General features: G+C 28.6%; 1 protein-coding gene across 1 annotated transcript; it reads left to right on the forward strand.

The window, feature by feature from the left end:
• The first annotated feature begins 155 nt into the window (after nucleotides 1-155).
• LOC142325826 (protein PBDC1) lies at nucleotides 156-18,815 on the forward strand. Its single transcript, XM_075367847.1, has 5 exons — nucleotides 156-291; nucleotides 782-847; nucleotides 13,110-13,169; nucleotides 14,595-14,735; nucleotides 18,483-18,815. Exons 1-5 carry the CDS (start codon nucleotides 268-270, stop codon nucleotides 18,696-18,698), a joined length of 507 nt encoding a protein of 168 aa, XP_075223962.1. The 5' UTR covers nucleotides 156-267; the 3' UTR covers nucleotides 18,699-18,815.
• Nucleotides 18,816-20,017: the final 1,202 nt, after the last annotated feature.

Here is a 20,017-nt window from a genome sequence, read left to right on the forward strand (position 1 = left end):
ATTATTTAATATTCTTTATAAAAATAAATACATATCTATCGTTTTAATATTACGTTTTTTAAATAATTCGCTCAGTGAATCAACACAATAGTTAATTCTAAAGAAAACTCTATGAGCAGTTCGACAAAGAACGAGTTCTTTTATTAAAACGATTCATTCACGAGTGTAGTACGCACCTGAACGTCAGACCAGTTTTCATCACATTCCATGTGGTAAATTACGTTGTAGGTATAATATACATTTATACTGGTGAAGAATTTCACTAAAATGACTGAAATATCTAACGAAATTGTAAGTACTTAACTGGCTTTATGTAGAATTAAGATTATGTTAGTGAATTAAGTCTAAATATAAAAAGATCAGTTTCCATTGTGTAGGTTATGTAAGTTACAGCGATTTGCATATTGCTAATTTACTTAGATTAATTTTTGTTCGTGTTATTTCCTAAGAAATAAAAACAGAAGAAATGTGTTAAATGATTTATGATGCATATCATTATCTCCTTAAAATCATCAATTTCAATGCAGTTATATTCCAAACTTGTATTAGCTCAAAAGTGAATTAAATGTTTATATGACAATTCCTTCTTTTAAAATTAATTTAAATACGTGATAAACGTTTTCTTATTCTCCTGATAGATTTTGTGGAAAAAGTTTGGTAATTTGAAACTACCAATCGGCTACAGTTTTGGTAATAACTTTAAGAAAGCTTTTTTATTTTTTGAATTTTTAAAATAAAAAACCTTGTAACTCTTATACCATTAATTTTGTCATTATTCCAGGGAGTCAATGGACTTACAGCTGGTGCATCACTTCTCTCTCGACCTGCTGAAGAATTTGATAATGATGTAAGATTTCACTATAACAGAAGTAATTAAGATTGCATGTTTATAAGATAGTAAAACTTATTTTCAAGTGTTTTATTTTTTATAAAATATATATTTATATGCACGAGTTCATGAATTTTCAGTAACTAACAGCATTAACCTTAAATAATATTTCTTTTCTTTATTCCTTATAAATTAATATTATTTTAATAGAATGATTTAAAAGAACAAATTTTATTTATGAGATAAATGAAGGCAATTGTGAAAGAATTTTATTCAAAGTTTTATTTTGAACAAAGCATATTTAAAAAGGAAGTTCTATTAAACCATTAACAAATAATGAACAAAGTATATTTTAGAACTGCTACCTTTATAAAATTCTACAACTTAAAATCATTTTCAGCATAACTTTCACCATTTAATATTGGCGCTTAACTAAACAACTAGTTATATATTTTGATTAAATTTTTATTTCTTCGCTCATCCAGTGCAGATTCTGAAAACAGCTTTTAATGGAGACATATTCAATTGCACATTTTATAAATTTATATTTCTGTGCACCTGTTGTAATATTATTTTAACTTTCTCCCTCCATGATATCTGTATCCAGTACTTCGAGCCAATATAAAAAAAATGTTTTAATATTGCTGAATATGTAATAAAAAATCTCTTTTCAGTTATATTTTAACATTTTTAATGTAAATATTACATTGTTAATTACTGATAAAGGTTATGATTCAATCAGCAATAATGATAGTCTAGGTTTTTCTGAAATTTGATTTTAGTTATAACCATCTGTAAACTTAATCTATCTTTTCAAAACTCTTGTAATCCATTTTGTTTAATTTTCCAAATGAAAAAAAAGAGTTGCAATAAAAAACTCAACGGTACTAGTGAACTCTTCTGTTTGTAACAAGTTCTTCCATTATTTTACTTATAATGAAACGGTTGAAAAAAATTCTTACAATGAATTACGTACCCATACTTTCAAACTAATAAAGTAAGGTTTTAGTTAAACCTATTTTCAATTAATTATTAAGATTTAATTTAAAATTTTTTCTTCATAAAACAGTTCAGTCTGCTCAGTTTAAAATCATGATGCTTATTCATGATGCCACTTTAAGTCACAAGTAAATATATAATTAACAATATTTTATTAAAAAAAGGCTTCAAAAACCTAACAAGAAAGATTGTACAGATTACTCTTTTTTTTCTTAGATATGCACAAACACAGATGTCTTTTTATTATATGGTATTTTATATAAAAATTTTTATAAGTAATATTTTAATATCCTCACTATAATGCATAATTTTTTTTACTCTCCAAATTAATAAGCGATTGTCTTAACATTTGAAGTTAATTTTCAATCACCAAGGCATTTCTTCTGGTTTGATAAGAGGAAGTAATCACTGGTAGCCAAATGTGGTACATGTGAAAGCATTTTGAAGCATATGTTGCAGAGTTTTGCAGCTACAACCTGAAACGTGTGTAGGCACGTTATAATTGTGAAAGACTACTTTCTTCTTGATCGTTTGTTAAACAGCACCCTTCAATTGGTCCAAAGAGAAGCGTAAAACTTACTTTGTGATGGTCCTGCTTTCTTTGGCACACTTTTACCTGCTCCCCTACTCTTTGGTCTCTGGTGTGTAATGGTGATGCCATATTTCATCTGCTGTTATAAAACTGAAACTCAGCAGACTCGCATTAAAATAAATCTAAACATCCTAGAAAAGTGTTCAAACAAATGCAATTTTGGTTGACTATTCACAAACCCAACGATCAGAAATTTTTTTTGCATACCCAAGACATCATCTAACATGTAGTGGACACAATCTGTCAAGATGTTTGCAATGTCAGCAAGCTTGGATACCTTCAGTCAGCAATCATTTAATATAGCATTGTGGATTTTTGTAACAACTTTATTGGTCATAGCAGCTTTAAGGCATTGCAAGCATTCATGATGTTGAATGGATATACATTCATGTTTAAATATAGCAGCTGACTTTTTTACCATCGAGAACGGAATGAATCCTTTAAAGTGAACTCTTTCTTGTATGTCTGTAAGGAATAAACTTTTTAAAACAGAGTACTTATTCAAACTTTAATTTTATTCATTTTTCAGAAAACACCAAAACTTGTTTGCTTTACTCGATTGCCACAAAGAAACAACTAAATAAATGTGTCTGAAACTTCTCAGTATGCCATTTAAACAATTATACCTGACAAATATCATACTCATCATCTCTGTGTCTTTAATTTTATTCATTTTTTCAGAAAACCCCAAAACTTGTTTGCTTTACTCGATTGCCACAAAGAAACAACTAAATAAATGTGTCTGAAACTTCTCAGCATGCCATTTAAACAATTATACCTGACAAATATCATACTCATTTGGTATACTTGCATCATCTCTGTGTCAAGCCAAAAACTTACAGAACACAACCATAGTATTATATGAATATTTTTACGAGAATGAACAAGAACTGCCCAAGTGTAATCTTATTTAAAATCAGTGTAATCTTAAAAATTAAACTGAGATATTTCATAAATTAAGGAAAAATTTTAAATGTACCGCAATTGTTTTAAACATTTAATTTAAGATATACTATTACCTAAAAACATAATAAAATACTTTTTTTACGAACTGAAAAAATCACCCATTTTCTAGTGTTTGAAATTAATTTCATGAATGAAATATGAACTATTACTCTGGGGTATTCCATTTTAATTCAACAAATTTTCAAGAATTTTATTGCATCACTAGTTTTGATTTTGATGATATTTGGTATACCCATCTTGTAGTGGCCAAAAAATATTTTTTTTACATTTTTAAACAATTTTTTTCTTGAGTAATAGACTATTTTCTAACTTGCCAACAGGTAAAAACAGCCATTTTTGTCACTTTTTCCATGAGCTGTAGCATTCTTATTTTACATCATACAGAAGATCAAAAAGGGCTTTTTGGAAAGGATAAAGATGGAACTTCATCTTAGTGTACTCAAAATTCCTTCTGTTACATAACCAAATCTTGTAATGTTTACTGAAATTACATTTACAAATTGTTTTTTTTTTTTTTTAATTTTGGGCCCAAAATAAATAATGAAGGGTTTAATTAAACATACCTGTTTTTTACCTTTTAACTCTTAGGTATTAGTTGTACTTAAAAAAAAAAACTGTACTGTTACCGAGTGTATCATTAAAAAAAAAAAAATGGCTGCCAAATCATAAGATTTTGAAAATGTCTCATTTTTGGGGCCCAAAAACCACATGTGGGACAATTGGCAAAAATCTGAAATTTTTAGAGCACTAAGTACGTTTTATGTACTTTAAAACCATGTAAGATTATTTTGTTACACAAAGGGGTTGACAAGTAATGAAGCCATCAAAACCGCTAAAAACACTGTTTCTTCTAACCATGAACAATATATCCAAAACATTCACAGCATATATTTTTACAAATAATTATATAGGCCTACTATACATAATATTTTGATATGTCTATAATGAGATACCTTATATTCTAGAGAGTTTGTTACTTAAAAGTATGACTATGACTCATACACACACACTCAAGTTTAAACACGAAAATGAATAGACATGCATGGACATGAATGTTTGCCTAATCCTGAATGTAACCATTGTAGAAGACTCAGTTATTGTTTTGATTTCAATGTGATATGTTGTATTGTTGCTAGTGTTAATACTGTAGTTAGGTATGTACACTTGTTTTATAAAGTAATTTTATTAGCCGTTAACTTCTCTTTTATGTGATATCTTTTATTTTTCATTTTATTAATTGGAGAAATTATTATTTTACCTGTAGAGAAACTGGGATAAAACGAAGTGACGTGCAGTTGGTAGTTTCATAATTTATAATAACTGTATTGTTATTGTAAGAACCTTGCATTATATAAAAACAAATTATGAATTGTTCAATTGGCATTTACACTGAAACAGTATGTCACAAACTGACTTACAATAAATCTTCAGTGTTGCACAATATGTTAAGAGTTTACTGAACAGCAAATAACATTGATATCTTTAAGAAGTGGACGTACTAAAACAAAAAATATCTGTACTTTTCATAAAATCGAATATTTAGATAAATATTTTCATATTAATGGGAAGATTGCTCTGACCCATTTAGCTGTCACACTAAACTGGTTAAAAAATCTGTTCAAGAAATATCTTATTGACATGTTCAACAAGGAATCCAAGTTTAAAATTAATTCCAGGCAGAACACTGTGTACAAAATGCGTAATCAAAATTTAAAAAAAAACCACAAGATGATACAGAAAGCAAACCGGAATGTCAAGATATATTTGAGGCTCAATGTATTATAGTCGAGTTGGTTAATAAAGCTTGTTCATCACTTGGCATTTCCCCCTGTTAAAGTTCGAAAATTATCGAGCAGTGCAAAGAAACCAATTTTAAAAAATAAAGTTACAAAAATGAGTCAGTTACTAGTAAATTAAATGATTCCTTTGCTTTAAATATTCCTACTGAAGAAAACAGTTTAGTTCCACAAAATTATGCTGATTTAGGTAGGGAATATGAAGAATTAATCATTAAAATAAAGGATAAAATAAAAACGGTTACATCAACCCAGGGAAAAATTAATATTTGAAGTTTATTACCAAGCAGCTGGAGCATTCAAAAAATTCAAAATGAGTTTAGTGTTAGTCAATATTTAGCTCATCAATCCAATCAGTTAGTTAAATTAAGTGGAATTTTGCCAGAAATTGGCAAAAAGAAACCCAGTCACATAATTGATGAAAATATTATTGAATGTATCCAAAATTTTTACCAGAATGATGAGCACAGCTGAATGATGCCAGGCAAGAAGGATTGTGTCTTCAAAGAAAAACTCAATTTAAAAATTGGTTTTTCAAAATTGCTGATTTATAAGCTAAATTTTGTGTTGTGGCTTGTGGGTCAAGTACTCACACTGTGTGCATGTAACCCACCAAAATGTAAAACTCATGTTATCTGCTCTAAAAATGAAATTTTATTATAAAATTCTCCTTTCAGCAATGGTTTGTGATGTAGAAAATGAAACGTGCATGCTATCACAATGTGAAAAATGTCCAGGCGCTAATGAACTGCTCAGATTACCGCAAGAGAGCTGGGGTGATTTTCTTCAAGCACTGGATTTCTGTTGACTGTTGTGAACTACTACTCAAATTCTTTCATTTCAAGAGTATTTAGATAAACTTACTGAAAATTTAAATAATCTAAAAATGTATATTTTGTTTAAAAGAAACAAGCCAATTTTTTCAACATTAAAATGGAAAAGTTGTTGAAGGGTGAATGTATTGTAATGGAAGACTTCTCTCAGAATTTTCCTTTTGTGATACAGGATGAAGTCCAGTCACATCATTGGTCAAAAACTTATGCCACAGTACATCCATTTCATAGTTATAAATAAAGTAAAAACACTGATACCACACATTAAACAATTTTTTTATTTTTCTGTTGGCTCCTCAGCCCAGTATAAAAACAAATAAATTCATAAATTTGTGCTACCATCAAGAATATTTTGCAGTCACAGCTGAATGGCATTTTTTGGAAATGGCTGAATGGCCTCATACTATGGAAAAGGACCATATGGTGGTATTGGTGGAACTGTTAAAAGGACTGTCTGTGACTAAAGCAAGCCTTCAAAGGACAGTCAGCAGCAGTCAAATTGTTACATCTTCTGAAATGTATGATTATTGCAAAGACAATATTAAAAATAAAACATTTACTTTCTGCTCTAATAAAGATGTTCAAGAGACTGAAGAATACCTCAGTTCTCGTTATCAGATAATCACAACAGTCCCAAAAACAATAATCTTTCACAGTTATGTTCCAGCAATTCAGAAATATATTCTGAAAGTCCGGGCAACCTCTGAATCAGAAACATTTACGTTAGTATTGGTACACAAGGACATTAGTGTTTCTGATTGCTTTATAGGTTTACCAAAGCCAAAATGTAAAAATTATGTCTGCTGTGTATATGATGGCAAGGGTGGTTAGACGAAGTCATTGAAGTCAAAATACATGGAAATGAAGAGGAATATCGAATACACTTTTTCCATCCGCAGGGTCCCAGGACCCTGAATGAAATACCAGTATTTCATTCAAGAAATCATTGAGGGATAATCAAACATGGGTTCAACTGAAAAATATTATAAAGATTCTCATGCCTTCAGAGCTTTTGCTATCAACAACTAGAACGGACATAACATTACACCAAAGATGAATGAGGATTTATCAATTCTACTCACTAAAAAAATGGCAGGAGCACTAAGTTATATTAGTTAAGTTTGTTATCAAAAAGTGCAAGATTTAATTATTATTTATCGATCTGTGATTGACTATTTATTAATTATCAATTTATTCATTCTAGTGTTTTTAGTTGTAATTTTTATAATCTGAAACAATACATAACATCAGTATTTTTGGATATGTTATTTACAGTTAGAAAGAACAGTGTGTTTTAGCGGCTTTGATGGCCTTATTACTCATCAACCACTTTCAGTAGCAAAATAGATTTTTTATGGTTTTAAAGGCAAATTCTTGCCACCTGTCCTACATGTGGTTTTTGGGCCCCAAAAATGAGACATTTTCAAAATCGTACAATTTCACGGCCATTTTTTTTTAATGAAAGACAATAATTTTTTAATGAGTAACAGTCCAATTATAATAAGTACTATTATTACCTAAGCATTAAAAGATAAAAAACAGGCGTGTTACCTTAAACCCTTCATTATTTATTTTGGGCCCAAAATTTAAAAAAACAATTTGTAAATGTAATTTCAGTAAACATTATTTGGTTATGTAACAGAAGGAATTTTGAGTACACTAAGATGAAGTTCCATCTTTATCCTTTTCAAAAAGCCCTTTTTGACCCTCTGTATAATGTAAAATAAGAATGCTACAGCTCATGGAAAAAGTGACGAAAATAGTTGTTTTTACCTGTTGGCGAGTTACAAAATAGTCTATTACTCAAGAAAAAGTTTTTTTTGAAAATAGAAAAAAATATTTTTTGGCCACTACAAGGTGGGTAGTTATCATATATTAAATATCATCAAAATCAAAAATAGTGATGCATTGATCATTTGTTGAATTAAAATAGGGAATACCTTACGTCATTCATAAATGAATGATGTAATAAATTTCATTTTTTATACCCATGTATCAAATTTAGTTGATAGGCACACATTGATAATCTTTACAAATGGTTTTTTTGTCATTTTAAATTTTTTCTTATCCATTTAATTTATTTATTTTTTCAGTTATTCTTTTTCTGATTAAAATAATGTTTTCAATAAGAAAAAAATTAATAATTTGTTTCTAAATTTCTCATATTTACTTTTAACAATGATGATTTTAAAAAAATATTTTAGATAATTAAAATATTTATTACAGAAATTTTATTTTTGTTTTTTTTTTTTTGTATTACTTATCCACATTAACTAGTCTACTACAGAATCATGTAGCGATGTTATTCTACTGTAGTGAAGGTCTTTCGGACTGCACTTGTACAGTTAGGTCTCTCTTTTTCCTGTTTAGCCTTCAGGAATTACTGTTCAGGTATTACTTCTGAGGATGATATGTATGAGTGTAAATGAAGTGTAGTCCTGTACAGTCTCAGTTCGGCCATTCCTGTGATGTGTGGTGTTAATTGAAACCTAACCACCAAAGAACACTGGTATTCACGACCTAGTATTTAAATCTGTATAAAAGTAACTGCCTTTACTAGGACTTGAACGCTGGAACTCTCAACTTCCAAATCAGCTGATTGGTAAAGACATGTTCACCACTAGACCAACCCGGTGGTTTTGTATAGTTAGGTCTAAGATATTTTATTACTTACTACTACTTGTAGAAACAACCCTATTCAATTGTACCTATACTTGTTAAAATGCATCAGTCAGCATCGAATGCTAGTGTTGATGCTTTTCCTTCTGTATGTAAATCTTATCTATCTCGGTGATATCTGATATTTGTAGTTACTAAAATGTGACTATTTTATGCCTATATTTTTTTATGTTGATACTTCATGTGAAATGCAATCGTTTATGCTTCTCATTATACTTCTCATTTCTGTTACTTATTTAAAAACCTTTTACTTTTAATTAAGAAAACTCTAGCTACACAATGATATATTAAATATCCTGGTGTGTTTTCATTAGGAACATAAATGTTTGATCATAACTGAGATAATTGCATGTTTTGTCAAATTAAGAATTTAGTTATTCAAAAAGGACTGCAATAAACAGACTGAAATGTTATAATTTATTTAAAAATAGAAATAAAAAATAAAATAAAAATCAGGAAATCCATTTTTAATATCTTTCTTCATTTAAAAAAAATTGAAAATAGTATTTTTTTTTAAATTTCTGATTTTTTAGTAGCATTCAATATGAAATAGTCATTTTACTGAATGAATAGGTATAGAACTGTTCATCCATTTGTAGCATATTTAAAAGATTAGACTGACAAAATAGCCTAGAAAATAGATTAGAAATTAAATAGACATTAATTAGAAAATTAAATTAGAAGTAGCCTGACAAAATAGATTAGACTTTCAAAAAGCGTTTGTGTGTCAAAAAATGTAATACCAGCACTTTACAAACTCCAAAAATGAATAATTTTAGATATCAAACAAATTTTGACAATATTAATAATAAACATTGCCTAACAGATGAGCTGACCAATATAAAAATTGTCATGATTTTTATTAATTTATGTAATTATAAGAAAAATGTGTGATAACTGCAGAATGACATATTTTGCAACTGCCTGTGGTAAAGGGTAGAATAGAGGGTGCTGTAAACATCTAGTTTCTCGACCAAACTTAGAATGCTCATTTGAAAATTAAGTTTTAAATATTGTGAACATGTTAACATTTTGTCCTGAATGTTGTAACTGAAAAGTCATTACAGTTACATATATGTGTCATGTACATGTAGCAAATGAAATAGATTTTCTAGAGAAAGGTACAAAAATCTGTTTTAGGTCCTTTTACAAGAAACTACCATTCTAATTCCTACTGATAAAATTTACTGTAAAAATATAATCTCTTGATTAGTAAATTATTCAGAAGTAAATTCAAAAAAATACTTTAAAGTAGAAGATGGTAAATTTAATAATCATTGCATATATGATGATAAACAGTAAAAGGATTAATGAAGAAATTTCTACAACAGTAAAAGAAATTTTGGTACTTACGTATTAACGCCACCGCAGCTACAGCTTTATTTAAAAACAAAGTAGTCAATCGGATTTCGATTGACTACTTTGTTAAATAAATACTCAAAAAATTATTAAATAAATACTCAAAAAATTACGGTGTTAAGTAGTCAAGGTTAGCGAGCGAAGCGAGCGTAGGTTAAGTTTGGTTAAATAAATATAAATAACCATTTATTAAAATTAATAAAGAAACTGTTTTGAATCTATATTAAACTCTATATCGGCCCATTTTCCATCGAAATCCAATTGACTACTTTGTTTTTAAATAAAGCTGTAGCTTGTTTTTAAATAAAGGTGGCGTTAATATGTAAGTACCGAAATTTTAATATATTGCTTTCTTCAAAGTGAATACAATACTTCTTTTTCACTATAAAAATGATAAATTTTATAAGAAAATAGTGAGTGTTGTTGGATTTTAGCGCACCTATAGAAAGGACATAATATCAGCCCTGAATTAAACACAAAATTAACCACATTTCCAAATTATAAAATATTTTACTAGTAAGTAAAAAATATGTTTCATTCAATTAATTCACTTACAGTTCAAATAGGGGCTACATTAAATATTTATTCTAAAAATACCAGAAAACAGTAAACATTTGTTGCATCAGTTAATATGGTGTGTATTTTACAGACTGGTTAATAACATAATTTTTTATAGTTCAGTAGTCTACTGAACCTGTTGAAGTTATTTGATCTTACACTTAGCTAAGAATATCTGGATAAATTACGATGCATAGGCTAGTGTGTCATCGTCGTGAAGATATACATGACTATTTTCAGTGTTTTTCTTCGATGTGCATCCTGCCATCATTAAATCTATATGTTATTGATAGTAAGAAATAGCTAGTTCAAAATATATTTTCAATATATATTGAGTAAAAGAAAAATTTAATTGGCAAAAGAATTATTTACTCGACATTATTTTCATGATATTTCTCACTGTACATCTATCGTACAACTCAAAAATGCAAAATAAGATTTTTACCGTAGTTGCAGGTTATTTTGTGAAACTTCAGGCTTTTTTTATTCAATCCATTTTTAGGTATTAGCCGCTAAAGATCAGAAATTTATTAAAAATCTTATTTTAAAATTAATTTCTCCATATTATAAAGCAATTAACAATGTCTTTAATTTATTCTACTGATGTGGTTTGCAACTGTATAAAATTTTAATCTTTTATTAAACTAAAATTATAATTATAATTTATAACTTAAATTATAAATCTTTTGAACACACAAGGTGTGTTTAAAAATTATCAACCTTGGCTCAGAAAAACAAAGATACTTAACCTATTTAACTCAGTAACTTGTCCCTTTCAAAGTAGACTCCTATTGATGTAACACTCTTATCCTGACAATATTTCCATTGTTAGAAATTTTTTTCAAAATAACTTTTAGTGAAAATCATAAATCCTTTGTCGCATTTTCTTTAATCTCTTCTCTGTCTTCAAATCTCTTCCTTTTGGGTAGAATTTTAAGCTTAGGAAAGAGCCAAAAATTGCAGGGAGCCATGACTGGTGAGTAAGGAGCCTGTTGAAGTCGTTAGATCTTATGTTTTGCCAAGAATTTCTGAATAAGTTGTGATGCATGAGTTGGAGTATTGTGATGAATTTTCACAACACCATGATCATGCTGATGGTCTTTTCTTGTCTAAGAAAGTCTCATTACATGTATGCTTTTCAAGGAGATGCTGTCAGTAAAGAGTACTAAACAACTGTTCTTCATTGGCTAAGAAATCCTGTTTGACACAAGAGGTAACGGCATGTTTGGGAAATTGGAAAATTCACGACGATGACACACTAGCCTATGCATCGTAATTTATCCAGATATTCTTAGCTAAGTGTAAGATCAAATAACTTCAACAGGCTCCTTATTCACTAGACATGATTCACTGCATTTTTTGGCTTTTTCCTAAGAAATTCTGCTTAAAGAAAACAGATTTGAAGATGAAGAAGAGATCAAAAGAAATGCAATAAGAGGGCTTATACTGCCCACCAAAAATGACTGAAATTGCTTCTAACAATAGAAACAGTGTTGGGAAAAATTTATTACATTAGAAGGGGCCTTTTGAAGGGGGCAAGCAATTGAAAATTAAATAGGTAAGTATTTTTGTTTTTATGAGTAAAAACAAAGGTACTTTTTGATCACACCTCATATGCTTGGAAAAAAATGCAATTTTGAAGCATCAGTTTAGAGAAGACTCATGTGTCCCTAATAAAACACAACAGGTCATATAATATATACCAACTTGTAGCTCATAACTTTCCCAATTAAAAGTTTTCTAAGTAAATTTGTATCTTATAAAATGCAGACGTTACAAAAAGAAGCGTAAATTCTTCCATGATTAATTTTCACTGGTCTGTGTGACCATTATTTTATTGTATTTTTTCTTGGCTAAGATGAGCGATAAAAATTAAATTAACACACAGTTTACTTCTTCAGATATAAGAGTATTAATTTATTATTTTTTTATGTGCTGTAAACATCATATGATTATAGAATGACTCATCTAAATTTTGACATGATAATGTTGTTGAATTTGTTCATAATGTTGAACCTGCAGGTTATAAATTTCCCAACCTTTTCACCACATGAGGCAGACTGCACCATGTGCATGCTTCTTTTTAGGTACATTTTTATTTAAGAAAATATAAATGATATTAGAAAGCAACATGAACTAAAACATAATCCCATCAATTATTTTTTTTTAAATTTATATCTGTAGTCATGTGTTAAAGGTATGACCTACATATTTAATAAATTTCATTATTAATGTTAATATTTGAAAATTAATTACTCAATATGAACAGTTAAAAAGTTTTATGAGTGGACAAAAACAGGCTTGATTGTGAATATTTTTAACATGATAGTTAATACTATTAATATCATATGTAAAAGAAATAATGTATAAAATAATATAATAAAAAAATAACAATATCATTTAAAAATCTAAATAATAATAATAATATATAGAAAAAAGTTTTTCCCATTCAAAAGGCTTATCTTATTAATGAATTTATTCAACTTGTTTTCTTACAGCCATCTGTTGAAGCGATGTGGGCAATTAAAGCATACGAACATGCAGAAATTTATTTTAATGTAAGTATGTTACTTTCGATAACAGTTCTATTTTATAGTAAAGGTTATAAACATACTCAATAATCTTTGATAATATAACAGTTTGTAATATTTCTTCCTAACCCTTTTACCCCAGACAATAATTTGTAAATATAGTGTAAATAAATACTGCAATAGACTCATATACTTGAAGTTAATGTCTAACTGGTAAACTTTCTGTGATAATATCAGTAATACAGCATATTAGATATTTAAGATGGTTCTTACTCAGATATATTAAGAATGTAATTTATTCATGATTTTGATTATGGCTATTGTATGTTTTTTATTATATGGTACTACTTATTTGAATATAAGTCCAAACTAAGAAGTGCAGATTCAGTTATCTTTCCTCTAGTACCAGTTGTATACTAATACCTTGTACTTCTGTATTCATCCTGATAAGGAAGAATGATACTGACAAAATTTACTCGTTAAACTCTTTTTAATATCTCTCATTTGTAACCATTACTTTGCTATTCTCTACTCCGAAACAGAATACATGTTGTACATAAACACACATTGTACATGCATAGATACTTAATATAGTAAAAACCACTAATTTGTCACAGTTAATTAATTACATTCTGTTATTATTTGTCACCCGTGGGTATTTGTATATTTCTTTTGAAAAATTGAAAGAAAATACAGAAAATAACATCATGTGTTGTTAAAGGCATGCGTACTTACTGAAAGCAAATTTTATTTTAGAGAAATATCAAAATATACCCGTGACTGAAAATACATGTGTTCAATAAATAGTCATGCTGACAGTAATTTAAAATTAAATAAAAAAGAAATTGTTGCTTATACTTAAAATAAGGATATATATTTATTGAGGAAGAATGTGAGTTTTAAATTTGGATTGATATAATGTTTGTGAAAATTAATGGATTAATCACAAGGTGCACTAGATTACGCAAGAGACAAGTACTTGAATTATTGAAGTATTAAGATATAAGCTTGACTTCTTTAAAAAGTAAAAATGATAGATTTTTAATAAACTGAATAGCAAAACGCAATATTAAATTTACGAACAAGTTTTTTCGTTTATTAATGTGTTTATATGTTACTATTTTTTAATGTCTTATGGTAGTAGACTTATATTTTGTGTTCTTCAGTAGAAAGATCTCATAACATAATCCTTCTATATTGTATGAAAATAATTTATTTTATGTTTTATATAGGATTATGGTCAATTACAAACGTTGCAGTTTTTTTCAAACAAAGTTAACTATATGTTACGTTCATGAATATGAAGATTATTGTCATTTTGTCACCCTATGATGCCAAAGGTTGTGATTTTGAGGTTTCTCTAATTTTTTTTTACACTTAAATTTAATGTTTATTAAAGTTGTCTTGAACAGAAATATGCGTAATAATTTCTTCTTCTTTTTCTTACTTTAGATTCTATGTTCTGTTGATCCAAAGATTCTTAGATTAACACCACACGATGAAGAAATATATAAAGCATTTAGAGTAGAATTTCCTGATATGAAAATTGATAAAATAAATGAAGATGAAATGAAAAGTCCTGAAGGGAAAGAAGTAATTATTTATTTTCTTTTAACCTATTTTTACTACTGAACCAATTTAAATTTATAAAATGTAATTTTAAAATATGCCTTATTGTGAATATTCCTCATAAGTAATATTAATAACATAAATAGTAATTATATAAGTAGTATTAATAAATAATATTATGTGAATATTACTCATACTTATCAATAGTGATAAAATAAAGTTCGTGGAATTTTTTAATTTCCTGGGTTGTACAAGTCAAGTTGTCACATTTTTTTTTGTGTTCTTATATTTTTTTCCTTTTCATTGGTAGCCATGTTGAATATTTAGTATTTTGTTAGCTATCAAAAAGTTTACTCGTGTTTTGGTATGAAACATGATAAATCGCTGTACATAGTGATTTTTAACTTGTGGGAAAATGAAACAAAGAATTTATATTAAATTTTACTTTAAGGATAGAATAAAGTGCTGCGTCACATAGTAAATGTTGAATGTTACTTTTGGCGATTCTTCTATGTATAAAGCAAATCTTTACAAGTGGTACAAATGTTTCCAAGAGGGCCATGAAGATGTCGAAGATGACGAACACCTAGCACATACATAAACAGTCCATGACGAAAAACTGAAGAAAATGATTATGGGCAGTAGTCAAATACAATCATAAAGTTGCTGATAATGTTGGCATATCATTTGGCTCATGCCAAGCACTTTTTTTTCAGATATTTTGGGCATGAATGTGTGGCAGCAAAATTTGTCCCGAAATTGAATTGAATTTTGGCCAAAAATCAATTTTGAAAAAGTCAATATTGATGAATAAATAAATTTTTTGAGAAAAACTAAAATTCCGCATATTTTTTTATCAAATCTTGTATAAATAATATTATGTGAATGTTCGTTATAAGGTAATATTCCTTAATATTATCTTAGTTGGCAATAAAATTATATTGTAACTAATATTAGAGTATACAATTTACTGAAAAGAAGTAGTGGTCAGTAGTTTTTAAATGGAATGGAATCCATTTTTATATTTATGAACTAATTCAGTAAAATCATGATAATTTTTTTTTTTGTAATAGTGGAATACAAAACTTCTGATAACTTTCAGATTTTTTAATAACAAATTATGAAGAATATTTGTATTTCAAAGAATTTTGAGACCTAACTTTACCCAATCAGCACCTTAGCATTAGATTCATCCAATAAGAAGTCCAATAAAAATAGGAAATAAGAAGCTTTTGGATAGGCCGATAGACAGACTACTCCTATTAAACCACACGAATACACAAGGTGCAATAACTCTAAAAATTTAACTTCCTTAATGGGTCATACACGGTGGAGAGGAATGAATCGAGGAAAAAGATTCCTCCAACCTGTGACTGTAGATGAATGGTATAAAAATAGTAGTGACTATTTATCCAAAGATCCTTGGTTCAAATCTGTTTGGGTATAGCATTTTTCACATGCTGCAGAATTCATTCTCTCATCAGTGGCTGTAACAATCCATATCCACTCTAGTATTGCTTCATTTTTGTTTTCCTGTTTAGCCTCTGGAACCACCTTAAGGTATTACTTCAGAAGATGAATGAGGATGATGTGTATGAATGTAAATGAAGTCTTGTCTTGTACAGTCTCAGGTCGATCATTCCTGAGATGTGTTGTTAATTGAAACTCAACCACCAAAGAACACCGGTATCCACAATCTAGCATTCAAATCCGTATAAAAGTAACTGCCTTTACTAGGATTTGAACCTTAGAACTATCGACTTCAAAATCAGCTGATTTGCGATGACAAGTTTATCAGTAGACCAACCTGGTGGGTTAGTATTACTTCATGTTACTATTACTTCAGGAAATTGAAACAGAGTATTACTTCAAAGAAAACTGACAGCCATTCCAAGAATTGTGTGGTATGTGGAACTGGCCAAGTTGATCTCAGTTAAATAGTTTATATTCACAGCGTAAACTGGTTATCCAAGTGGTGTATAGTTGGCATACGGGCTAATGAATCAACTGATTTCCTGATTGCCAGCAAGGATATACCATTTTTTTCTCTTATAATTTCATTCATCTTTACTAAAATATATACAAAAGCACATTGTCATAAAAAAATGAAATAAAAAACAAACTTGTTAACCACTGTGAACACTACAAACAGAAATTATTTATTAAAGTTTGACTTCTTTTGAAGTACTAATTTTTTCCTAAACAGTATCTAATGCTTTTTTTACACACAATCAAAATCTTTTTTTATGATTTGCCCACATAAGCCTGAGGCTTGTGCATGGGAATATGAAAATTGAATTTTGTAGCATGTGAAAAATGCCATGCCTGACCAGGATTCGAACCTGGAACCTCTGGTTGAAAGGTCGATATGCTACCAACTCCACCAATGAGACTGGCGATTTATACACAGGAAAAAAGCAAACCATAAAAATTTCAGTATTTTTTTTAATCCTTTGTTGTACTTTGATTAAAGCAAACATTAAAAATAGCTAAGTATTCTGTCAATAACATTAGTAAAATACTTCTTGTAAATGATATTGACAATTTCCAACTCATTAATATGGCTGTAGAACACAATTTCTCTTTGTTTATAACCCATACACACAAAGTTCATATCCTGCCTTGTTTTCTTACATATGTTGTTATGAGTAAAAAATTCAGTATTAAAATAAACCACTATATAAGGGATTGGAAATTAACAACTCTGATGTAAATAGCATACACTTTACTTGTTGAATGATTAATTACAGGATTGAATTACATGATTAAATACAGTAGGACTAATTACCAATCATTTCTGTGTGAATAACTGTTGACACTGGAGGCAGTTTTAATGCATAATGATATTCAACAAAGGATTGGAAAAAGTAAGTGATTGGTTCATCACAAATTTTGCAAGGCAAATTGCTTTTTGATCATGATAATGTGCCTAAAAATCCTCTGCTTGTTCCTGCTAAACTCTATGACTTACTTTTTGAAGCATTTCCATAGGGATTTGGCACCCAGCAATTAATCCCTCTTCCCAAACCTGAAGTAATGGCTCTCCGGATGAAGAGTCATGTAAAATGATTTCAAATTTGGGACAACCACTTTGTTTGCAGAGTTAAATAAAGCATATTATACTGAGGGTATTAAAAAGTCAGCAAGTCATTGCTTTAAATGTATTGAATTGAAAAATGACTACAATGAAAATATAAAAAATACAAATAATGAAAAATCTTTTGTTTTTGTCTGGCCAAGAACTTTACACAACCTTTGTACTATTGATTGAATCTCAATAAAAAGCTCACCTTAACTGAATATAAGATCACAGAAAAACTCATTTTTTTTAGGAAAACAAAGAAAAGTTGTCTGGCTAAAACAAAAATACTAAAAATTAGTTATTAATTACTGAACGTAAGAATAAACAAATTGTGCATTTATAAGTAATTAAATTTAAAATGTGTACATTTTTTTCTTACATTATTGTAATACATGGAACAATTCACTTATGGTATATTTCCGTCGCATTTCATTTCACAATATTTTCTCCTCTCACATAGTTTCTAAAACATAATTTTCAATATTACTTTGTTATATATTTTCTACAGTTTATATTATATATATATATATATATATTATTATACATTTTCTAGTTTCCGAGTTCTTAATTTTTATTAAGAACTCAGAAACATCATACTTTAGTTCAGTTAAAAACTGCTATCATTTAAAAATAGATATATGTAAATAATTATTTTCTTAATCAGTTATAAGTATCTTTATTTGTTTCAGAAATGGAGGCCATTCTGTGAAAAATTTAAAAATGTTGTAGAAGATTATAGTTTTGGTACTTTATTAAGAGCCAATGCAGCAGGAGAGTATTCAGAAGAAAATTCAGTATTAGTTCCTCGAATTCAGTTTTATGCAATTGAACTTGCACGTAATCGAGAAGGATTTAATGATGCTGTTAGAACAAAATACAAGGCCACTAATAAAATGTCATCATAGTTACAAAAGAACAATATAATTTTTGAATGTTTTTAAAATATTTTATATTCATTTTATAGTTAATATTATTTATAGTATATTAATCTTCATTTATCATTAAAATTTATTTTCAAAGTTTGTAATTTATTTCTATAAAACAAATTTTTCACCTTTTTTTTTTTTTTACCCAAAAATATGTCTTGTACTTCCCACTTTTTAGGCACGTGTAAGATAATACTACTTTATTTTAGTAGTCCATTGTAAACAAACTGCTGAATTAATAGAGTGTTAATGCACATTATCTTACGAGATAAAATCAAAAAATTTCAAGTCTAAAAATATGAGCAATACACAGAACAGAATTTAGGCATGAGGACACAGGAGTAACCTTTATGAGTTAGCAAGCCAAATAGCATTATTGGATACACATCAGGATTTCTGTTATACATGTTCTTTTTACCATGTGCATGTATACATCTGATTTAAATATGGAATGCAAAGTAAAGCAGAAAAGTAATCTCTTCTGTAACAGATTCAGGAAATTCACAACTGAGACCTTTGAATTAATCCATGGCCTATGACAGCGGTCAACAACCTATGCCGTGCTTGTCACTAGGTGGCATGCCTTGAAAGTGACAATTTATTAAAATTTTTGATTCTTTATTTTTGGAAATATGTGGGTGTTTGAGAGTAAAGTGCTCGGCCATAGTGACCATAGTCCAGCGCTCGGCTAGAATGAACAGAGTCGTAAATTTATACAGCTGCTTGCATATGTAGTATGTTACCACTAGCTACCAGCCAGTGAGATGTGCAGCGAGAAAAAAAGATGAGAATGTAGCAAAATTTAATCTCTAGTTAAATCTGTGAGCAATGCATGTGATGGTTTGTTTACATATGTATTATCAGATTGGTTTGATGTAAATATTCATGATTGTTTCATTTATTTTATCTATCAATTCCTGACATGTTATTTTATCATTCTTTTACATTATCATTGTTTAATTTGGTCTATCAAACTCACAAAATGATGTAATTTCAAAAACAAGAATTCTTATCAATAACATTACCTGGCATTTATCAATGTCTTTATTTAGGTCTTTTCTATTGTGCTTCAAACATACGGTTTGTTTCTACTTAACTCGATTAATTTAATAAATGTTTAGCATTCATACTTCTGAGTTTTCATTTAGTTTGGGTGTTTTATTTAAATAAACATTTTTTTTTCAGAATAAAACAATGTCAAAACCAAAAAGAATTCAACTATTTCAAGAGGATTGGAAAATAAATTATGGTTTCATTAGACAAGGAGAAAAAGTAACGTGTGTTTCATACTGCATTGC

This window comes from Lycorma delicatula, chromosome 5, assembly GCF_047948215.1.
Source record: "Lycorma delicatula isolate Av1 chromosome 5, ASM4794821v1, whole genome shotgun sequence".
Taxonomy (NCBI): Eukaryota; Metazoa; Arthropoda; class Insecta; order Hemiptera; family Fulgoridae; genus Lycorma; species Lycorma delicatula.